Here is an 18841-nt window from a genome sequence, read left to right on the forward strand (position 1 = left end):
TTCAAGTTGGAGGGAAAAAAACATAGGAAAAATTGGATATGCATAATAGGTTACAATTATTATTCTGAAGGTATAAACATGGGATGACAATACTACTGCAACAAAGTAAAAAATTGCAGAACTTGGTACCACTTTTGGATGTTACCAGAACGGAGTACAATACAATACTAATCCAAATCTGTTACGTGCCATAGGCGAGAGAATTTTATCTAAGGAAAAAAGGAATCTATTAAAGCAATGACCCTGAACTAGTAATTTGGATACAGACGCCCTTCTAACTAGTAATCTCAACCTGAACTAGAAACTGCTTCCTGACATTGTTCTGCTTCGCAAGCCTTCTCTTCCTCTCCAGAGAAACTGGGAGCTTTTGGAATCAAACCGAGAACCTTGAACATAAGTTGATCAGCATCATAATCGTTGTTAGGTGTTGTCAGGAGCTTCTCGCCAGTGAAGATAGAATTGGCACCGGCAAGAAAGCAAAGAGCCTGCTCCGACATTGAGAAACGAACTCTCCCAGCTGATAATCTGACCATTGCTTTTGGCATAACTATACGTGCAGTGCCAATCATTCGAATCATCTCCCATATTTCAACTGGCTGAACAAGAAGGCAGAAAACATGAAATCTATTAAGCTTCAGAGAAATTGATGCGAAGTTCAGAAAGCCCCTTTAAACACCATCTTTATCTGTTATCAGAAATATGAACCTTCACTTGAAAGTTGAAGCTCGGTGGGCCAACAATCATTTTCTAGTGACATCACCTAGATACTCCAGGCCATATAATAAGCTAATTGAATAAACATGATCCGAACCAGTGATTATATTTTAACCAATAATTCTTATGTAAATAAAAAGAGGTTGAAGAATACGAAGAATATTGTGAGATCTAGAACTAAAACAAGGCCAGCGTCAAAAGGGGATTGATAAAAAATACCAACATGGGTTTTGACAAGTAATGCAGCTACAGCTAATTAATTGAGACTCAATGAATGCAATAGCATGGTTAGGAAAGCTGTTATTCTGTCATTATAGTACCTTTTGAATAGAGATTTTGAGTAAGTCAATGTTACTGGCTTCTCATTTTGCAACTGAAGCAGCAATCAGTTCATAACTTCACGAAGATGTAGTAGTTTTGGGCAGTTGCCTACGGTTTTAATAGTTTACTTCATATAAAATAATGGTTTCCAGTTTCCATCTATCATTAGTTATCAGGGAACCAAATTTGAAGAACAAAGATAAATTGAAAATCTGCAGAAAATGATTAGGCCCAATCATAATGATTATTATAACGACCACCATACTGAACTTGTAAGAAACAGGAATAAGAAGTACCTTTTGTTCCTGTAAAGGTGTGCCTTTCACTGAAACTAATGCATTGATTGGAACACTCTCTGGGTGAGTGGGGAGGGTTGCCAACGTGTGCAATAAACCAACTCGGTCTTCCTCTGCTTCTCCAAGCCCTATTATGCCTCCTATTAAAAGAAAAACAGACAGATTCCATGGTAAGCATTTGCCTTTGCCATCGTGAAAGGAATTCTTGTCTGACATTTAAGAAGAATATGCTATTGCATAACCTTAAGGTAAGGATTCACTTTGAAATCAAAACAAGCGTTAAACTTCCATCAAAGGCATCTTAATATGGATCAAATTTCCAAATTTCCTCTATACATATATCAAGTTAAACTTATATTATGATACAAATGAAAGACTTAAGATGGAAAACATGAAAAACAGAAGATACCAACTAAACTGTGTTCTTTATATTCAAATTGCAATTCTTCTCTATCTTCACTATGAACTCCACAGAAATCAATCAATTTAAATATTTCCTCTTCTTTTACAATGCACTGGATTTTGTTCTTCAAAAATCTATTAGGAAGAAAGGAGATATCAGGAAAAGCTGATTCAATCACCTGAGCAGACATTAATTCCTGCTTCACGGACATGTTGAAGGGTCTCCAAGCGTTCATCATAAGATCTTGTGGTGATGATATTCGGGTAATATTCTCTTGAGGTATCAAGATTATGATTATAAGCTGTAAGACCCGCCTTCTTCAGTTCTGTGGCCTGCTGCTTCTCTAGCATGCCCAAGGTGCAGCAAACCTCCATGCCCAAATCCCTGATATGCACCAGACATTTCAAGCACAGACTAAGCATTAGAGAGAAAAGGAGCTATTATAGCATTTTGCATGAAGTGGCTACTCTAAAGACAGTAAATGCATGAGCTTGGCCATATGTGGCTACCTCATTTAAAAAAGCTCAAGGTGTAGAATTTTCTCCAAATTCCCTCTCTTGGTACCCCACTTCAGTAGGAACATGGTTAGGAATAACCTTTGCACTGTAATATTGTGTGCAGTTTGAAAACCTGTTGTCTAACTTAAGCAAAATGCCTTGCTTTATATATTTCTTCCATAAATGATGCATTCATTACCTGATGTCTTTCACATAATCTAAGATCTGGTTAAAGTTCGTCTTCCTTCCAATTGTGTCTCTCCAAGCAGCACCCATGCAAAAACGAGTGCTACCAGCCTCTTTTGCCTGAAAAAGTATACAGAAGGTTCTAAATCATACAAACAAACAAACAAGCAAAAGAAAAGAAAATGGCATCCTGCTACACTAAACATGAACTTGATCAGATAAAACATCAGTGATCAGTATAGGGGCTATCAGCTCGAAGGGAGGAAAGAAATTCAACTAATCAGCAGGTGATTATCCAATAGAAACATTCAATCAATTTGCCAAACAACAAAATTGCATGAAGAACAATGAGAGTTCATTTCTTGAGGTGTAACCTTCATTATGCAGCTACTTTGATAAGTGAAGTTCTGGCATAATCATGAAACTTTCACTGAACACCAAAGCTAATCATATAAGCAAACAACTTGCCTTCTAGTGCATTTCTGATGACGAGAATTGTTCAATTCTAGTACCCAAATTAACAAAGGGAAAACACAGAAAGGATCTAAGAATAATGTCAACCAGGAGGTATGCAAGTCAAATCAACCAATTAAGAAGCTGTGTTAAGGAAGCCATCTAAACGTGGGCAGGTTTTCAAAATTTGCAAGATAATTGAATCACATAATAGCCAAAATAAGAGATAAAGCATAAATTGTTTTAGGACAAATGCCATCAGCTACAGAAAGTGTCTAATTGCCTCAAGATTCTTGTGAACCTAAATACCATAAATAAGAAAAATAAAAATAAAAATAAAAAGGGGATTAAATAAGAAAAGAAAAGAAAAGAAAAGAAAAGAAAAGAAACACACCCTTTTAGCAGCCTCCATAACAGTTTCTTTAGTCATGAGCCTCTGAGCCTTGACTCCAGTATCATACCTTGAAGATTGAGGACAATAAGAACAATCCTCACTGCACCCACCAGTCTTTATGGAAAGCAAAGTACATTGCTGAACCTCTCTAAAATTATGAGCATATCTATGGACTTGAGCCTGACAAAACAAAACGAAACAACAACAATTAACTAAAATAACAAACACCCTGTTTTTCTACATTACTGAGTAAAAAGATCTAACCCCATGAAAGAGGAGATCAAGAAGAGGAGAGTCATAAACATCCTTGATTTCTCCACGTGTCCAATCATTTCTTGGACCACCTTTGATAGTTTTTTCAGCTTGAATTGCTGCAGCTGAAGAGGATGAATAACTTAATGAGGAGAGAGTGATAGAATTTAGTCTTATATGTGGTCTAAAGATTGATCTAATTGACAACATTCTTGCTTGTTTTGTGTTTGGTTCTTGTATTTTTTTTTCGTTAAAAACTAGGAGCAGAAACTGAAGTAAGCAGAAGGGGCTTTAACCTTATAGATGTCAGCAAGCAACAGGCAGCAGTCGGCAAGACAAGAAGGGTTAGATGGAGAGTTGCAACTAGAAAATTAAATTAAAAAGAGCACCAAACCCTCAACGGCTGAAGGGTGTGTTTAGGACGCGCTTCAAAAAAAAAAAAAAAACTTTCGAAATTGTTTTTGTTTTTGGTATTTATTTTTTAAATTATTTTAATATACAAATATAAAAAACAAATTTTAAAAGATAAAAAATTAAAAATATTTTAAAAAACTAGTTATAATATTAAATATTTTAACTGAAGGATACAATTGAGACAATAAAAGAGATGGAGGATCCAATTGAAAACATCAGTAGTTGAAAGACTCAAAATAAAATGGTTTATATAGTTGAGGGACTAATATGATGTTTTCCAAACCATGAAAACACCCAACCAGGTCCCCAAGCCCGGAAACGAAACTCACAAACTGGACATAGGTGAAGGGGAAAAAAAAAGAGAGGGAAAGAGAGAGTGGCAATAGCAGATGAGTGGACGCAGCATAAACTCAGTGTTCTACGCAGAGGCATACCACCCAATTCAAGCTGGTAGTATTGATGGCACCGACACTGCTCCTCACGATAACGCTGTTTACCGTGCGCTTCTCTGTTCCTCCGCCGGTCTCTGTAAGTAAACACTAAATTTCACTTTCGTCCACACAATTTCTCTTTTTTCTTTCCATAAGCAATTCCATCTTTTGCAGATGACCCATTTGGAGATCCGAAGGCCATTGGTGACCCTTACTGCACTATCTTTGTTGGGCGTCTCTCACATCTCACCACAGAAGATACGCTTAGAAAGGTGGAATATTGTATGTTTTTCATAGAATTTAAATAATTATTTGATTTTTTTAGTTACTAATAGTGTTTTCATTCTCAGGCAATGAGCAAGTATGGTAAAGTGAAGAACTTGAGATTGGTTAGACACATTGGTAATGTTGAAAACTGTTTCTTTGACTGTTTTTTCATATTGGGTTTCTTTTGCTGCTATGGGGTTTTCTTTCTTTCTTGTTTTGTTTGTGATATTTGCTTGGTCTTGATGTTTTAATTGATAATTGATTTTGGGTTCCTTTTGTTTTGATGGGGTTTTCGTTTAATGTTTTTGGTTTCATTTTGCAGTGACTGGTGCATCAAGAGGTTATGCTTTTGTTGAATTTGAAACTGAAAGGGAGATGCGCCGTGCATACAAGGTTTTATATTTAGTCTTGAGCTAGATCTGTGATGTTTTGTTCTGTTTTGCTTGACATTATCTTGCAATAGTACATTAGGTTGTTAAAGTGGGTTTGTATTGAAAGAAGTTGATGTAATGTGTGATGTTTGTTTTGTTGTTTATGCTATGTAGGATGCGCAGCATTCTTATATTGATGACTCTGAAATCATAGTTGACTATAATAGGCAACAATTGATGCCTGGGTGGATACCGAGAAGGTTAGGTTAGTTGGATATTTACTTTACTTGCAGAGTTTTGTTGCATAAGATCAAACATATAAAGGATTCTATATTATTTTTCTCTTCATTTGTGATAGGAGGTGGCCTTGGTGGTAGAAAGGAGTCTGGACAGCTTCGGTTTGGGGGCCGGGAAAGGCCATTTCGAGCTCCTCTGTATGTGCTGTTCAATGTTTTATTTTCTGCATTGAATTATTAGATAAGCTTATTGTTTTGTGATCCTATGAATAATTATGCACTGTTCGAATTGTTTTCATCTATCATCTTTGGTTGGTAACTCGGATTTAGCTATTCACCAAGTTTGGTCATATAATGTTTCCACATATTGTGTAACTGCATTGAGGGTTATGGCATGGAATGGGAGAGCATGGAAAGCACCAGTTTGTGGTTTTTTAATACGGGAAGATGAACAATGAACGTTAAATTTTTCTTGGGAACTCAAAGTTGCATTGGTACTTTAGTTCCTAACTTCATATAGATTTAAAATCAACACATGGTTTTATTTTTCATTTGTTTTGAACTCTCCTTCATAATCCTTTTTGAGGATTTCTATATGAAGGAATGCCATTCATATTCCTGTAAAACAAATGGATTCTAGTAATTCCTGGGATTTTGAATAATTTCAACATACATGGAACAATGTATTGATCAATGTATTGTCAGCAGAATCTCACCATCGATATGTTTGCAAAAACATGCATATTGCTGTTCTTGTAGATTTTAGTAATTCATGCATCATGATAGAAGTTAATACTAGCAGATTTTCAGTCGTCAGACTGCTTTCAAAGTTGGAAACCTTGAGCCAGTCCTTCCAGCCACCAGGCTGGGACTGCAATCTATATAGGTCATGCCCAATTCAAGATTTAGCTGTGCTTTAACTTGACCACAGTCTCTTGGAAACAAGGTCTGCTTGTTGTTAGAAACCAACGTGCCCTGATGTTGGATTCAATGAGGGTGGATTCAACATGACTTTAACATGCACGCTGAATTGCATTTGGGCTCTTCTGCTTTCTGGTTTCACAACTGGATCTAGACATTAACTACTAGTTGCAAATCCATTATTAATTGCTCCTTTGTATTGATGGGCATCGTGCATCAAGCTGGATGTGAGGAAAAAAGGATTAATTTGGTGAAATATTGAGATGGTTCCATGTGGTTGGGAAAGCTGAATTTCATGCTTATATGATGAAAACTGTACTATGCTCGTGATGTTAATGGTTTACACTCTTCCACCATGCAGTCAAACAATTCCTTATGATGATTTGAAGAGGCTTGGCATTCCTCCTCCACCAGAGGGAAGATATATGTCTCACTATGAGGTATTGTTCCTTGTGACATGTTGTATGAGTCTTGTTGATATGCATGATTAAGCATATACCTTTTGCTTTCTTTCTAGGTCAATGTTATTGGAGCTGCTGATTTTTACAGTTTTCTTGTATTTGATTTATTGTATGGATTATCTATGTTATCAATAGTCAACTGAAAAGGCACTTTGAATCTTCTATGCAAGAATAATTAGATTCCCATCAGAAAACTTAAATACAGAAATGGGATAATTTTCTTTTCGTTCCTCATTCTGTTGTCTTAGGTCCCATCACCCCCTAGAAGAAAACGGAGCTCCAGAGATAAGGAAGAAAGTTCTCACAGGAGGAGCTCCATAGATAAGGAGGCTGAGGAATCCTCTAACACAAGGAGCTATAGGGACAAGGAAGAGCACCATGGTGAAAGGCACTCTGTTGAAAAAGAAGAACACCGCCACAAAGGCAGCTCCATGGATAGATCAGAGCGCTCTCACAGAAGAATCTCACCAGAGAGGGGTAGTTACCATCACAAAAGGAGCTCTTTAGACAGGGAAGAGCACTATGAGAAAAGGAGCCCTGTGGATATGGAAGAACCCTCCCACAAAAAGCTGAGAGACAGGGAGGAGCGCTCTCACAAAAGGACCTCCAGGGACAGGGAAGAAGGCTCTCGCAAGCGCCATAAACATGGGAGTTCTTCTGATAAACGACGCAAGGAAGATGCCTAGTAGTCAGGATTGCTCCCTTACTCTGATTATTTGCAGGCTGGCCGCTTATGTAAATTTATATATATATATATATATTTGAAGACACGCTTCTGAATGTTAAGAAATTTTTATGTCCAGGTTAGTTTCTACAACATCTGTCATCAATCGTCATGTCGGCATGGCAATATCATACATCAGATCAAATTTTGACACCGCACTCGGCGATCTTCTTCTGCAACTTTTTGGCGAAGCCTCCCATCCTCCTTCCTGGGAATAAAATGGTGTCTGTTGCTAAATAATGGGAGTCCTTTGCCTTCCAAGAAACTCCCAGATGGCGATTGTAACTGCAACTCTCAGGATCGAAACTTTCAGGACTCGTAGAAGCACACGTGCTCACGTAGGAGCATGTGCAAGAGTGGGTTGTTCATTAATAGTAAATGGCGACAATTTTCCAATCACTTCTTTCATGTAATTTAATACCATAACAGAGGTTTTCTTTTTTTCATCCTTAATTGTTACAATTTGACTTTTGATAATAAAGGTTTTATCATTTAATTCATTATTATCAATAAATATAAATCAATTAACAAAAAAAATCATAAATAACTACTATCGAAATGTTTACATAATGATCAGAATCTACACATATAAGAAATACTTAAAGATTAAATGAAATTAATTTCCTGTCATCCAAACACAGCCATGGGCCCTGCTGTGCTATTTTTCCTCATCCAAACACGTGCCTGAGTTCTCTCCAATCCATAATATATTAACAAAACATTAAAAGAGAATAAGTTTTCACTGTTGAGACTAATTTTCATTGCGAGTACATGCATTATTGATTTCGGCATGTTTTAAAAATACTTTTAAAAAAATTTAATTTTTTTTTCTTTACTTTAAATTAATATTTTCTAGTATTTAATCAAAAATAATTTTAAATTTTTTTAAAAAAACATTATTTTAAAACATTTTCAAATTAAAAATATTTTAAAAAGAAACTGCAACAACACAAACATACTCAATTTTTCTTTTGACTTTTCTTAATCAATTTTTTTAAATTATTGTTTGAAGTTGTGTTTTTTTAAAATTAAATGTTATGATTTGTTATGAGTTATTTTTTATAAATTTATTGTGGTATTGAGAATTTTTTTGCGTGCGGTTGATAATCAATTTAGTAAAATAGATTTTAGTTTTTGAAGATTTAAAAATTGGGTTTAAAGAAGTCACAAACATTCGGGCACTTTTTTGATCAAACCAAGGAATAAAGTAAAAGAAAAGGGAATAGTGGTTGTGGATTTCAACAGTGACCCTCTTTCTTTTCTTTCCTTTTTTAAGTTCACCCTTTGAAGGTTTTTTTTTTTTTTTTTTTTTTTTTTTTTTTTTTTTAAGATTTGAACTTTATAATTTGTTTTATTTTATTTTCTACATGTTTCTCATATTATCAAAGATTTTTTTTGCACGCAATCGATGCTCAATTTAGCAAAATAAATTTTAGTTTTGTTGATTTAAAACAATTGGAGAATTAGAGGCCAGATTTGAAGAAGTCACAAACTTCATACCCCTATTTTTTAATTCAAACCAAGGATTAAAGTAAAAAGAAAAGAAAAAAGTGGCTATCACATATAATACATGTAACAACATGTGAGAGATGTCATCGTGATGTGGCAGCATATATAGCTTTGTTCGTGCTTCGAAGGTGACATTCATTGGTACCATTAGAATTGTGCCTTTTTTAGGTGGCGTGTGGTGTTTTTTTTTTTTTTTTTTTTTTTTTTTTTTTAATCTTATTCTCATGACATGAATTGTGAGTTTAGTAGATTTATTCATTCTTGCATTATTTTTTTGTCCTTATTTCTTGAATTAAATACTTTTTTGTTTTTAAATATTGTATTGGTTGAAAATTAAGTTTCATAATATAGTTTGATTTGTTTTCTAAGGGTTTACCGTGATCTCATAATCTAAATCGTGAATTTTATAGGTTAATCGAGAATAGCCCAGGTTGATCCATTATATTGCCATCTAAATATTTTTTAAAAATATACCATCTAATATATCAACATTTAAATATTTAAAAAATATTTCCTTGAATATGCATCAAAATTTGTGTTTATGATTTCATGTTTTTTCTTTTATAAAACATGATATTAATACATTGATATTTATTTTACGTTTAACTTTTTTAACTTGACCCGTAGCGTAGTGAATGCCGAGGATCTAGCTACTCTCTCTACTAAAAAAAATGAAAAACATTATAGTGCTTCACTATTCATATGAAGAATGAAACATTACAATTTTGTTTCCTTTTTCTTTTTCATTTCTTTTAAAACATTTCTACATTTCAAATTTTGATTTTTTTTTAAATAATTCTACCTTCCAGATTATTTTTATTCTTCCAATTTCATCATTCAATATTTTATTAATTTTAAATTGGTTGTCATAATATTTTTTTTATTTTTTTTATAAGGTTATCGTAGTCTCAAATAATATCGTGATATTTGGTTGGTAATCAATTTTTAAAAGCATCTATTTTTGTTATCATATCATTAAATAAAAAAATAGTTTACAAAAAAATAAAATTTTTAAACCTAGTGGAAGTCCATGATCTGGGTTTCGAGTTTTGCGAGTTAAGTAGCAAAGCTCGGGTCGAACCAATATATCATCATTTTAATATATAAAAAAAAGATGTCATCTTAAATTTTATTTTTAAAACCAAATCACGCTCTTAACAATTTCTCACGTTGCTTTTAAACCCGCTAAGTCAACTGAATTATATAAAATCAACTCTTATGTAGGTTAATTTTAGACTCGGACTAGATAAGGAGTTGAGTTGGGAGGTTTCAAGGTTGATTCATCGGGTCTCGTTTAATAACAATGTCCAATAGTTTCTTCTCTTCTTCTTTTCAATTCCATCTTCCAATTTTATTTTCTTTCTATTGAAACTTTTTTAGTTTTTTTTTTTTATCAATCTTATCCTTCAATGTTTGGTTGATTTTGAATTGATCTTCATAATATATTTCATTTGCTTTCTTTAAGGTGACCATAGGCACACAAATGTTCCAATATTTGGCTAGAGCTCAATTATATGAACGTTAATTTTTTGTTATCATATCATTAAATAAAAAATAGTTTTTAAAAAATTTGTTAAATTTAGTGGAATCAATGATTTTAGGTTGGGGATTTGGCATGTTAAGCTGTGAATCTCAAAGGTTGATCTAATATGTTATCATCTCAATATTAAAAAAAGATATCATCTTGATTATTTTTAAAAACCAAACCACATTTTTTATCGATTATTTAGGATATCATTGGACTTATCAAGTCAGCTAGGTCATAACAACGCAACTCTCATTGGGTTAATTTTAAATCAGGATTAGATAAAGAATCAGGTTGGAAAAATTCAATGTTGACTTATTGAATTAAGTTTAATAACAATATCAAATAGTTCTTTAGAGCCTATATATATATATATATATTCAATGAAGTTTGAAACTAACAAAATATTATACATCAACTATAAAACTTTTAATAATAATAATAATAATAAAAACTATCATTTCTTGGTAGTGGTAACCGGTATAATAATTTCTTAAAAATGTCATCTTTTTATTTAGCATTATTGAATTTGGGTTAAATTTTTGATACTATTATTTATTCATATCCTGTCATTTAATTTAAAAGTCCCCAAACCTCCTAAAATTCCTCTTTAGTACCCAGAATATTTCACTATTTGGTTCTCTCTTCCTAAACAATTCTATCTCTTGCAAGATGACCCCTTTGGCAACCCCATGCTCCCTGGTGACCTTTGCTGCACTATTTTTGATGGCCGCTGATCTCATATCACTAATGTAGATACACTTAGAAAGCTAATAAATTGTATGTTTTCTTATTCAATTCAACAACAACAAGAATAACAATAATTTTTAAGACACAAAACTGGAAACAAATTTTCAAATAATATTCTCAATTAAATTATAACATAATTTGCATGGTCTTTCTTCGCCAATGGTTTTATTTTTATTTAAAACATAATAATAGGATTGATATTATTGCATGGGTCCCTCTTTGCCCATGGTTTTATTTTTCTTAAAGCAATAAGATTAGTTTTATTGCATGGTCCCTATTATTCTTATCCTTATTCATAGTCTTGTTGCATGGTCCCTCTTTGCCATTCATGCAAACTACTTTTATGTTCATATAGATACATAGATATGGAGAGATCTGATGGTACAAACTAAATTAGGTTAAAATTTAATTTTAAAATGCTTGCTGGCCAGTTTTACAAGATTATACATATCTCTTAAACTATACATTGAATTAAGTTAAAGTTTTACATGAAAATATTAGAAATATAGAACTGTATTTTGGTAAATTTTCAGGTCAAATAAAGTTCAGAAACATATTATTTCAGAGGTTTGAAGTTAGTAGATGAATCTTGTCAAATATGACAAATTAGATCTTCATATACTATTTATGACATATCTAGAGTTACAAGTGGAGTTTTGTTGTTATTGAAATTGAGATGAAAAATAGATATCTCAATAATTTCAACAATATATTGTAGGCTCATTAATTCATCCAGACGAGAGAAAATGACTTGTTTAAAGTCAGGATTGAAATATGCCAAAAATATACAAAAATTAAAGATCGGGCCACATGAAGAAATTTTAGTATGAAGATTTTTTTATTATTATTCTATTTTATTTGTTTATTTAATGTTGAATAATTATTTTTATTTTGAGATTGTACCAACCTATTAGATATTGTTGAATTTATTTTATTATTGAACTTATATTAGTTGATTACTAGTTTAGGCCTTTTAATTTATAATCTAAAACGAGTTCATTAGGGTTAGTTAGAGGAGACTATATTATATTTTTTTTAAATGCAAATTCCGGTAGCAAGTTAAAGAATAAATATAAATTTTTTCTTTACTTGTTTGTGGCAAAACAACATTTATTTGAAGGGACAAAAATCATATACTGAATGATCAAAGATTAACTGATTTTGTGGTGTTATTCACGTACTTGTAATTTGTAAATACAAAATTATCTCTGAATCCAAATTTTTTTCTAATATCTTATAAAATTATCTCTATATCATGATGCTATTAAATCTGATTGTCAAATTTTCAAGTTATTATTTACTTTGTTGAGAGTCACTTACAATATTATCAACAGATTTACATGACCTAATTTTTTTTTCATCTATAAGTTGTGGCTTGTTGTTTCCGCAATCTTTGAAATTTTAAAAGTTTTGGCATCGGTGCTGCAAATTTAACTTCTTGCGGTCACATCAACGCCACAATTGCTGTAGCGGCAAAGATATTGTCGTGATATGCGATAACTTTTCTTGTTTTTGTCTTGTTGCACCTTGCCCTAACAAATTCAAATATATGTTATTTTATAAAATAAATTTATGCACTGTGATATTTTTTTTTTTATTAACGTGGGTGTCCGGGCCAGCTTGCGTGCATCACGACTAATCCCACGGTCCACTGAACATTCTGCAAGCCCAATGAGCAGGTAAGGCACCGCGGGGGTGACAGACATATCGCACAAGAAGAACCCAATAGAGACAGGAAAGGAGCAAACTTTCCAGCCCCACTCCCACTAAGACTCGAATCAAAGTTTAAAGGAAGAAAAGCTGCTCCCCATACCACTGAGCCACACAACTGTTGGTACTGTGATACCTTTTTTCCTTGGCCAATACATAGAATTTAGCGAAATTAATAGAAGCACACATAACTAAACCTAATTAGAGCATGGACCCAGCAAGCAAATTTAGATTTCTATTTCCTTTTCTCTTGTTAATGGCATGTAGCTTTTTATGAAGAAGAAATTAAGAACACAATTTAAGTATAATGCATGTGCAATTTAATCATAGATAAACGATTTGATGTTAAACTGAAGCTAAGCAAGGGAATTCTCCAGCTTGTAATTAAGAGCTTCTTAGCAAAAATCTTATATATTTCCATTGCAGCCTAAGACTTAAACTTGATCAAACATGGACGAACAAAGACTCTCCATCACACCACACAGTTTTTGAATTCTCAAGTCTCTTGAGAGCAGTCCAGCTTTTCTATTTCCTTTTTCTTTTTTCTCTAACAAAAACTTTTGGATTTCGTAGTGGAAGCTGCTGCTGATGATGCAGTGAACGGTGGAGGAGAAAAACCGGTGATGAAATGTAGAGTTCCAGACAACGAGTGATTGATCGATCCCCACCATTGGACGATGATAAGTTCCCACTTTCTTCTTTGTTCCTGACAAATTAAGAACTGTTAACTTTGAAAAGAAAAACAGTCATCAACTGTTGACACCGCATCATCGACATCCAGCGAGCCTGATATTTTCCTCGGAGCATCACATCAAACACCAAAATACCCAATCCAGTTCAAGTCCTCGAGATAGTGAGATTCAGTGATCTGTATTCATCCAAAAACATTAGCTTTCCAAGATATGCTTCCTTCCTTCCCTTCGAAGGCGAAGATAGTGAGAACGCGATTGTCCACTGTTATAGTAGCTGGCCTGGCAAGTTCGAGATATGGCGAGTCAAATCGATAATCTATTGATCTGGGACGTGATTTAAAGTGGGCTAGTGGTAAAAAACTGCCTTTATTTTACTAGAACACATAGTTTTAAATGTTTCTCCGAATAAAAAAAGGTTTGAGTTGATCAATCTTAATCCATACAACTCACAACTTATCATAGACTTAGATTTATTCTGGAATCAAGTTTATAACTATAAAATATTATTCTAACAGCGTATAAACAAAGAAAAAGTAAAGGCCACAAAATAAAATGATTGATTGGAACATTGAATATAGTTTTCTCAATAAGAATTCATATATAAGCGATTTGATGTCAAACGATGATGGTGGGGGGGTTAAGTAAGGGAATTTCCCACAAGTATATAAGAGCTTGTTAGCAAAAACCTTACATATTTTCATTGCAGCCTACAGGCAAAACTTGATCGAACATGGACGAACAAGCCAACTCTCCAATCAACCCAAAGAGTGGCTTCAACTCCTCAGCAAAGACTTTCCATAACCTAAGACCTCCTATCCATCTCCCTCCCGAGAAACTCCTTTCTCAGCAGCTGAATATGCTCTCTCACTCCATGCCAACCACTCTCCGTGGCCTGATTCATTAGCCATAATCAACTCATCCACAAGCCAAAAGCTTTCTTACTCGGACTTCATTGAAAGAATCGAATCCTTAACCTTGTATCTCCAAAATGTCACTCAACTTCGCAAGAATGACACTGCCTTTATTCTCTGTCCAAACTCCATTAAAGTCCCCATTCTCTACTTCTCTCTTCTTTCACTTGGTGTAGTGATCTCCCCTGCAAATCCCATAAGCACTGAATCAGAAATCTCACACCAGATCAGTCTCTCTAACCCGGTAATCGCCTTTGCTATATCAAAAACATGTCACAAGCTTCCAAAGCTGAAACACGGAACTATTCTCATCGACTCACCTGAGTTTGACTCAATAATTACCATGTCTCCTGCAGCAACAACAGCTCGGCAAGACTCGAAAAGGTTACAGTGAGTCAATCGGACTTGGCAGCGATCATGTACTCCTCAGGCACGACAGGGAAAGTCAAAGGAGTGATGTTGACTCACAGGAACCTCATGGCTGTAATTGCAGGGTACTATCCATTTAAACAAGAGAGGAAATCGCCTACGGTCATGCTTTACACGGTGCCATATTTTCACGTGTTTGGATTCTTCTACAGTTTTAAATCAGTAGCATTAAGTGAAACAGTGGTGGTGATGGAGAGGTTTGATTTGAAGAAGATGTTGAGAGCTGTGGAGAAGTTTTAGGGTAACCCACCTGGCGGTGGCGCCACCAGTGGTTGTAGCGATGGCAAAGAGTGACTTGACGGACGGTTACGATTTGAGGTCGCTGGAGACTGTGGGGTGTGGTGGTGCTCCGCTTGGGAAGGATGTTATGAAGGTGTTTCACAGACAGGTTTCCTACCGTGGACCTGTGGCAGGTTAGTGGCCATAATTTTTGGGTATTTTTGGTATATACATAGCAATATACTGGAAATAAATTGGAACGTGCAGATAAAACAAGATAGTTTATGCAGATACATGCGGAAGATCAAGAGGTGTTTGTCATTGTTAATCAGATCAAAACTAATTAATCCGTGTTTAATTAAAACATTTCAAAAAAAAAAAACTAACTTAAATCGGACTTAAATATAATTAATCTGTGTTTAATCTGTGTCTGCTTTTCAACTCTATAATTTTTCTTATAATCACTTCTTAAAAGAGATGCTTTGCTTATAAATATAACAAGAACAAACACTGAAACGAACCCTAAAATAGTTGGGAACAAGAAAGTTTGATACTTGTTCCTAAGCAATGGTAAGATGATGAAGATAAATATGTCGGCCACCTAATTAACAAAACTAATTTAAAGCTTTCATTGACTTTTTTGGGTCCCATGGGTTACAATAAATAAAAATAATACCATCTCGTGATAAAGCATGTGTACGGTATAATAGTATAATAGTTTATGATGTTTTTAATTAAAAAATATATTAAACTAATTCATAACAAACACTTCTTAAACTCCCAAGTTTTCTACGATATTGGCAGGGGTATTTATTATTATTTATCGGTATTGGGACAACACTTATGATGCAATTGTTTTTTTTTTTCCTTTCTTTCCTGGTGTAATGACTTTTATTTTTAAAAACACTAGAATATACAAAAAGCACGCATCATCTGCTATTAAAAACAACATGTTATCTACGATTCTATTTAATAATAAAAAATAGATAACAGTTCATCCACTTTTTAAAACATAAATCAAATAAAGTTAAGCCGTGGGCTAGGTTTTTTTTTTTTTTTCCAATGTATAGGCACATTGGGTCACTGAGCCCACATACCTGAACTTTTTTTTTATTTTTTTTTTTAATTTTTGATATTTTTTATTTGAGTTAAAATTTTTAATAAAAAAAATTATTGAGTCAATGAACAGGTAGTAGACTTAAAGAGTTAATTGTAACATCCATATTATTATTATTATTATTATTATTATTATTATTATGCTTATTTTACCTTGATTTAAAAAAAATATAATTTCATCTGTTAGTAATGATCTATTTTTTTATTTAGCTAAGAATTAAAAAAATAAAAAATATATAATTTCACTATTTGTTATCAATAATTTATTTTTGCTATTTGTGCATGGCACCTTTTCTTTCTTTTAAAACACATTGTATATAAAAAATTCTCATATGTTTTATTGTTGTATAATTAAATAAAAATAATCTTTATCATATAAAACTCATTAAATCCGATAATATGTATGCCTTGCATCATAAATTTACATGGTTTACTTGAGTTTATTTATTTTTATTTTTGGTTAAGTGCTATTTTTTTAATTATTTTTATTCTTTAATATTAAGTTAATTAAAAGTTAAGCTTTGCCCTTCATTTTTTTTCAAGATTATCCACATAAATTTTAAATGCAAACTCGCCTTCCATATATGTTGTTCCTATATATAGGGTTATGGGCTAACTGAATCAACGGGGGTCCTGTCCCGGTCAAATAGTCCGGAAGAAAGTCGCCGTTGGGGTTCAGTAGGAAGGCTTACCGCCTGTTGTGAAGCAAAAATTGTTGATGCTGATACCGGTGACGCCTTGCCTCCGGGGAAGCAAGGAGAGCTTTGGGTTAGAGGATCCACAATAATGAAAGGTAAATATCCATGGCACACACCTGCACATGAACATGAACATCTAGCTTTTATTTGCTAAGCAAAAGGCCTGACATTTGGCATCAGAAAATCAACCAAAGATGCTGCTCACTAAATATAAACTAGAGACAGTATTGATCATGACGATTTGGAGAATTCACTGCAGGTTATGTTGGTGATCCTGAAGCAAATTCTACTACCATGGATCCAGATGGCTGGTTGAGGACTGGTGATCTTTGTTATATAGACGGGGAAGGTTTTTTATTCGTTGTTGACAGGCTGAAGGAACTGATCAAATACAAGGGATACCAGGTAATTTCACAACATCGGTCTTAGCTTCTTGCCCCATTCAACCTCTATTAGAACATAAAGATTAAAAAGCTGAGATTACTATATATATATATATAGGTTGCTCCAGCTGAACTAGAGCAACTGCTCCAGTCCCATCCAGAGATAGCTGATGCTGCAGTAATACCGTAAGTCTTCACTTCTTCAAGTTTATGGGATCCCTTGATTTTCCCCTTAATCCAGCAGCATTGGTAGAAGAAATTATAACGATTTCGGTGTGTTTAGTATCATTATCAGTGTTCTACAAGTCATAGGAAACATAAAGAAAATCTGATATAAAAGAAATTGCAGATACCCTGACGAGGAAGCTGGTCAGGTGCCCATGGCTTTTGTGGTGAAACAGCCTCAGAGCAGAATCAATGAAAGGGGGGTAATTGATTTTGTTGCAAAACAGGTGCTTTCCTAATGCTTACAGTCGTTTCTTTCTGAGTTTTCTCTCCATCATCATTGATTTTGAAACAATGCATCTCATAAACTGCAATTTTCGCTGTATCTGCATATATAACACTTTCAGGACTGCAGTGTAGTGAAAACTTGATGAATCTGATCATGTTGTGCTTTGTTTTAATGTCTTTTGCATGAGAGGATGCAGGTTGCACCATACAAGAAAGTAAGGCGAGTAGAGTTTGTCAGAGCTATACCAAAGAGTCCAGCAGGAAAAATATTGAGGAAGGAACTGAGAAAGATGGTTCTGGTTCCGTTCCCTTCATCGAAAATGTAATTAATGAACTGATTTCAGAATTGTTGGAAAATCATATGGAATTAAGGAGGCTATGGGTACTTAATCATAATAAGCCATTTGATACTGTATGATAGTCAAGAATTAATTATTTAGGTTTTCACAGCAAAAATCGGTCAAAAAATAATAATACGATGATGTAATTTTTTTTTTATATAGATTAAGAGCAGTTTTATATGTTAAATAATTGGTTAATTTTTTATTTATACTAATCTAATCCTTTTTTCTTAATCAAGTTGGCTAATAACTTATACCTAGTTCCTAATAGCTTATACCTTGTGCCTAATACATGTGAAATGTTATCTTTTATAGATTTAAGACTTTGGATGCTTAAGTATATTTTTTTAGAGAAAGAGTTCAAATATATTTTAAAGTGATAGATTCTAGAAATATATATGCTAAAAATGTTGTGATCTGGATCCAAGAAAGTTCAATAATATCCTTTTTTGTAGATTTGTGGTGTCTTTCATATTTTTAAGATTTTTAAATATAAGATTATATCTGGATTATTTTTTTTTTCAATATCTTATAAGATTACTTTTGATTTAGAGTTCTATCAAATCTGATTGTCAATTTTTTGAATTATTATTTACTTTATTAGAAATTACTTGATCATGTGATTAAAAAATCCAATTACAGTATTTTTTTTTTTTTATCAAAATATAAGAATATATCAAGGATAAAAGTAACAAGCTGAAGGACAACATGTCAAGATTACAAACATATATAACGTAGTACGAACATACTCCCAAGAAAAAAAA

At 33.4% G+C, this 18841-nt stretch overlaps 2 protein-coding genes and 1 pseudogene across 4 annotated transcripts; 2 read left to right on the forward strand and 1 right to left on the reverse strand.

Annotated features, from left to right (window-relative positions):
- Nucleotides 1–23: 23 nt before the first annotated feature.
- LOC118055013 (biotin synthase, mitochondrial) lies at nucleotides 24–3891 on the reverse strand. The gene is made up of 6 exons (XM_035066810.2): nucleotides 3529–3891; nucleotides 3265–3444; nucleotides 2431–2537; nucleotides 1913–2118; nucleotides 1332–1471; nucleotides 24–596 (listed from the first exon to the last, which is right to left on the reverse strand). Exons 1-6 carry the CDS (start codon nucleotides 3724–3726, stop codon nucleotides 288–290), a joined length of 1140 nt encoding a protein of 379 aa, XP_034922701.1. The 5' UTR covers nucleotides 3727–3891; the 3' UTR covers nucleotides 24–287.
- Nucleotides 3892–4235: 344 nt separating this feature from the next.
- Nucleotides 4236–7841, forward strand: LOC118055011 (U11/U12 small nuclear ribonucleoprotein 35 kDa protein). 3 transcript variants are annotated; one of them, XM_035066808.2, is made up of 9 exons: nucleotides 4236–4458; nucleotides 4536–4633; nucleotides 4712–4763; nucleotides 4951–5021; nucleotides 5174–5264; nucleotides 5358–5433; nucleotides 6518–6596; nucleotides 6866–7339; nucleotides 7421–7841. In XM_035066808.2, the coding sequence occupies exons 1-8, from the start codon at nucleotides 4320–4322 to the stop codon at nucleotides 7301–7303; spliced, it is 1044 nt and encodes a 347-aa protein (XP_034922699.1). In that variant the 5' UTR covers nucleotides 4236–4319; the 3' UTR covers nucleotides 7304–7339; nucleotides 7421–7841. The 3 variants fall into 3 exon arrangements, with proteins under 3 accessions (XP_034922699.1, XP_034922700.1, XP_034922698.1); XM_035066809.2 differs by having other exon boundaries at nucleotides 6866–7305; XM_035066807.2 differs by having other exon boundaries at nucleotides 4237–4458; nucleotides 6866–7352.
- A 5609-nt stretch (nucleotides 7842–13450) lies between these two features.
- On the forward strand, nucleotides 13451–18236 carry LOC118055010 (4-coumarate--CoA ligase-like 9; annotated as a pseudogene).
- The last annotated feature ends 605 nt before the right edge of the window (nucleotides 18237–18841 follow it).

This window comes from Populus alba, chromosome 17, assembly GCF_005239225.2.
Source record: "Populus alba chromosome 17, ASM523922v2, whole genome shotgun sequence".
Classification (NCBI taxonomy): domain Eukaryota; kingdom Viridiplantae; phylum Streptophyta; class Magnoliopsida; order Malpighiales; family Salicaceae; genus Populus; species Populus alba.

What these genes read in the sequence shown, in the direction of transcription:
- LOC118055013 (XM_035066810.2), bottom strand. Translation starts at nt 3,726, where the DNA reads ATGTTGTCAATTAGATCAATCTTTAGACCACATATAAGACTAAATTCT. An exon ending in TTATGGAGGCTGCTAAAAGG is followed by an intron (nt 2,538 to 3,264) that starts GTGTGTTTCTTT and finishes ATACTTTTTCAG; the next exon opens with GCAAAAGAGGCTGGTAGCAC. An exon ending in AGGAATTAATGTCTGCTCAG is followed by an intron (nt 1,472 to 1,912) that starts GTGATTGAATCA and finishes TTCTTTTAATAG; the next exon opens with GAGGCATAATAGGGCTTGGA.
- LOC118055011 (XM_035066808.2), top strand. Translation starts at nt 4,320, where the DNA reads ATGAGTGGACGCAGCATAAACTCAGTGTTCTACGCAGAGGCATACCAC. An exon ending in CTGTTCCTCCGCCGGTCTCT is followed by an intron (nt 4,459 to 4,535) that starts GTAAGTAAACAC and finishes CATCTTTTGCAG; the next exon opens with ATGACCCATTTGGAGATCCG. An exon ending in GATATATGTCTCACTATGAG is followed by an intron (nt 6,597 to 6,865) that starts GTATTGTTCCTT and finishes CTGTTGTCTTAG; the next exon opens with GTCCCATCACCCCCTAGAAG.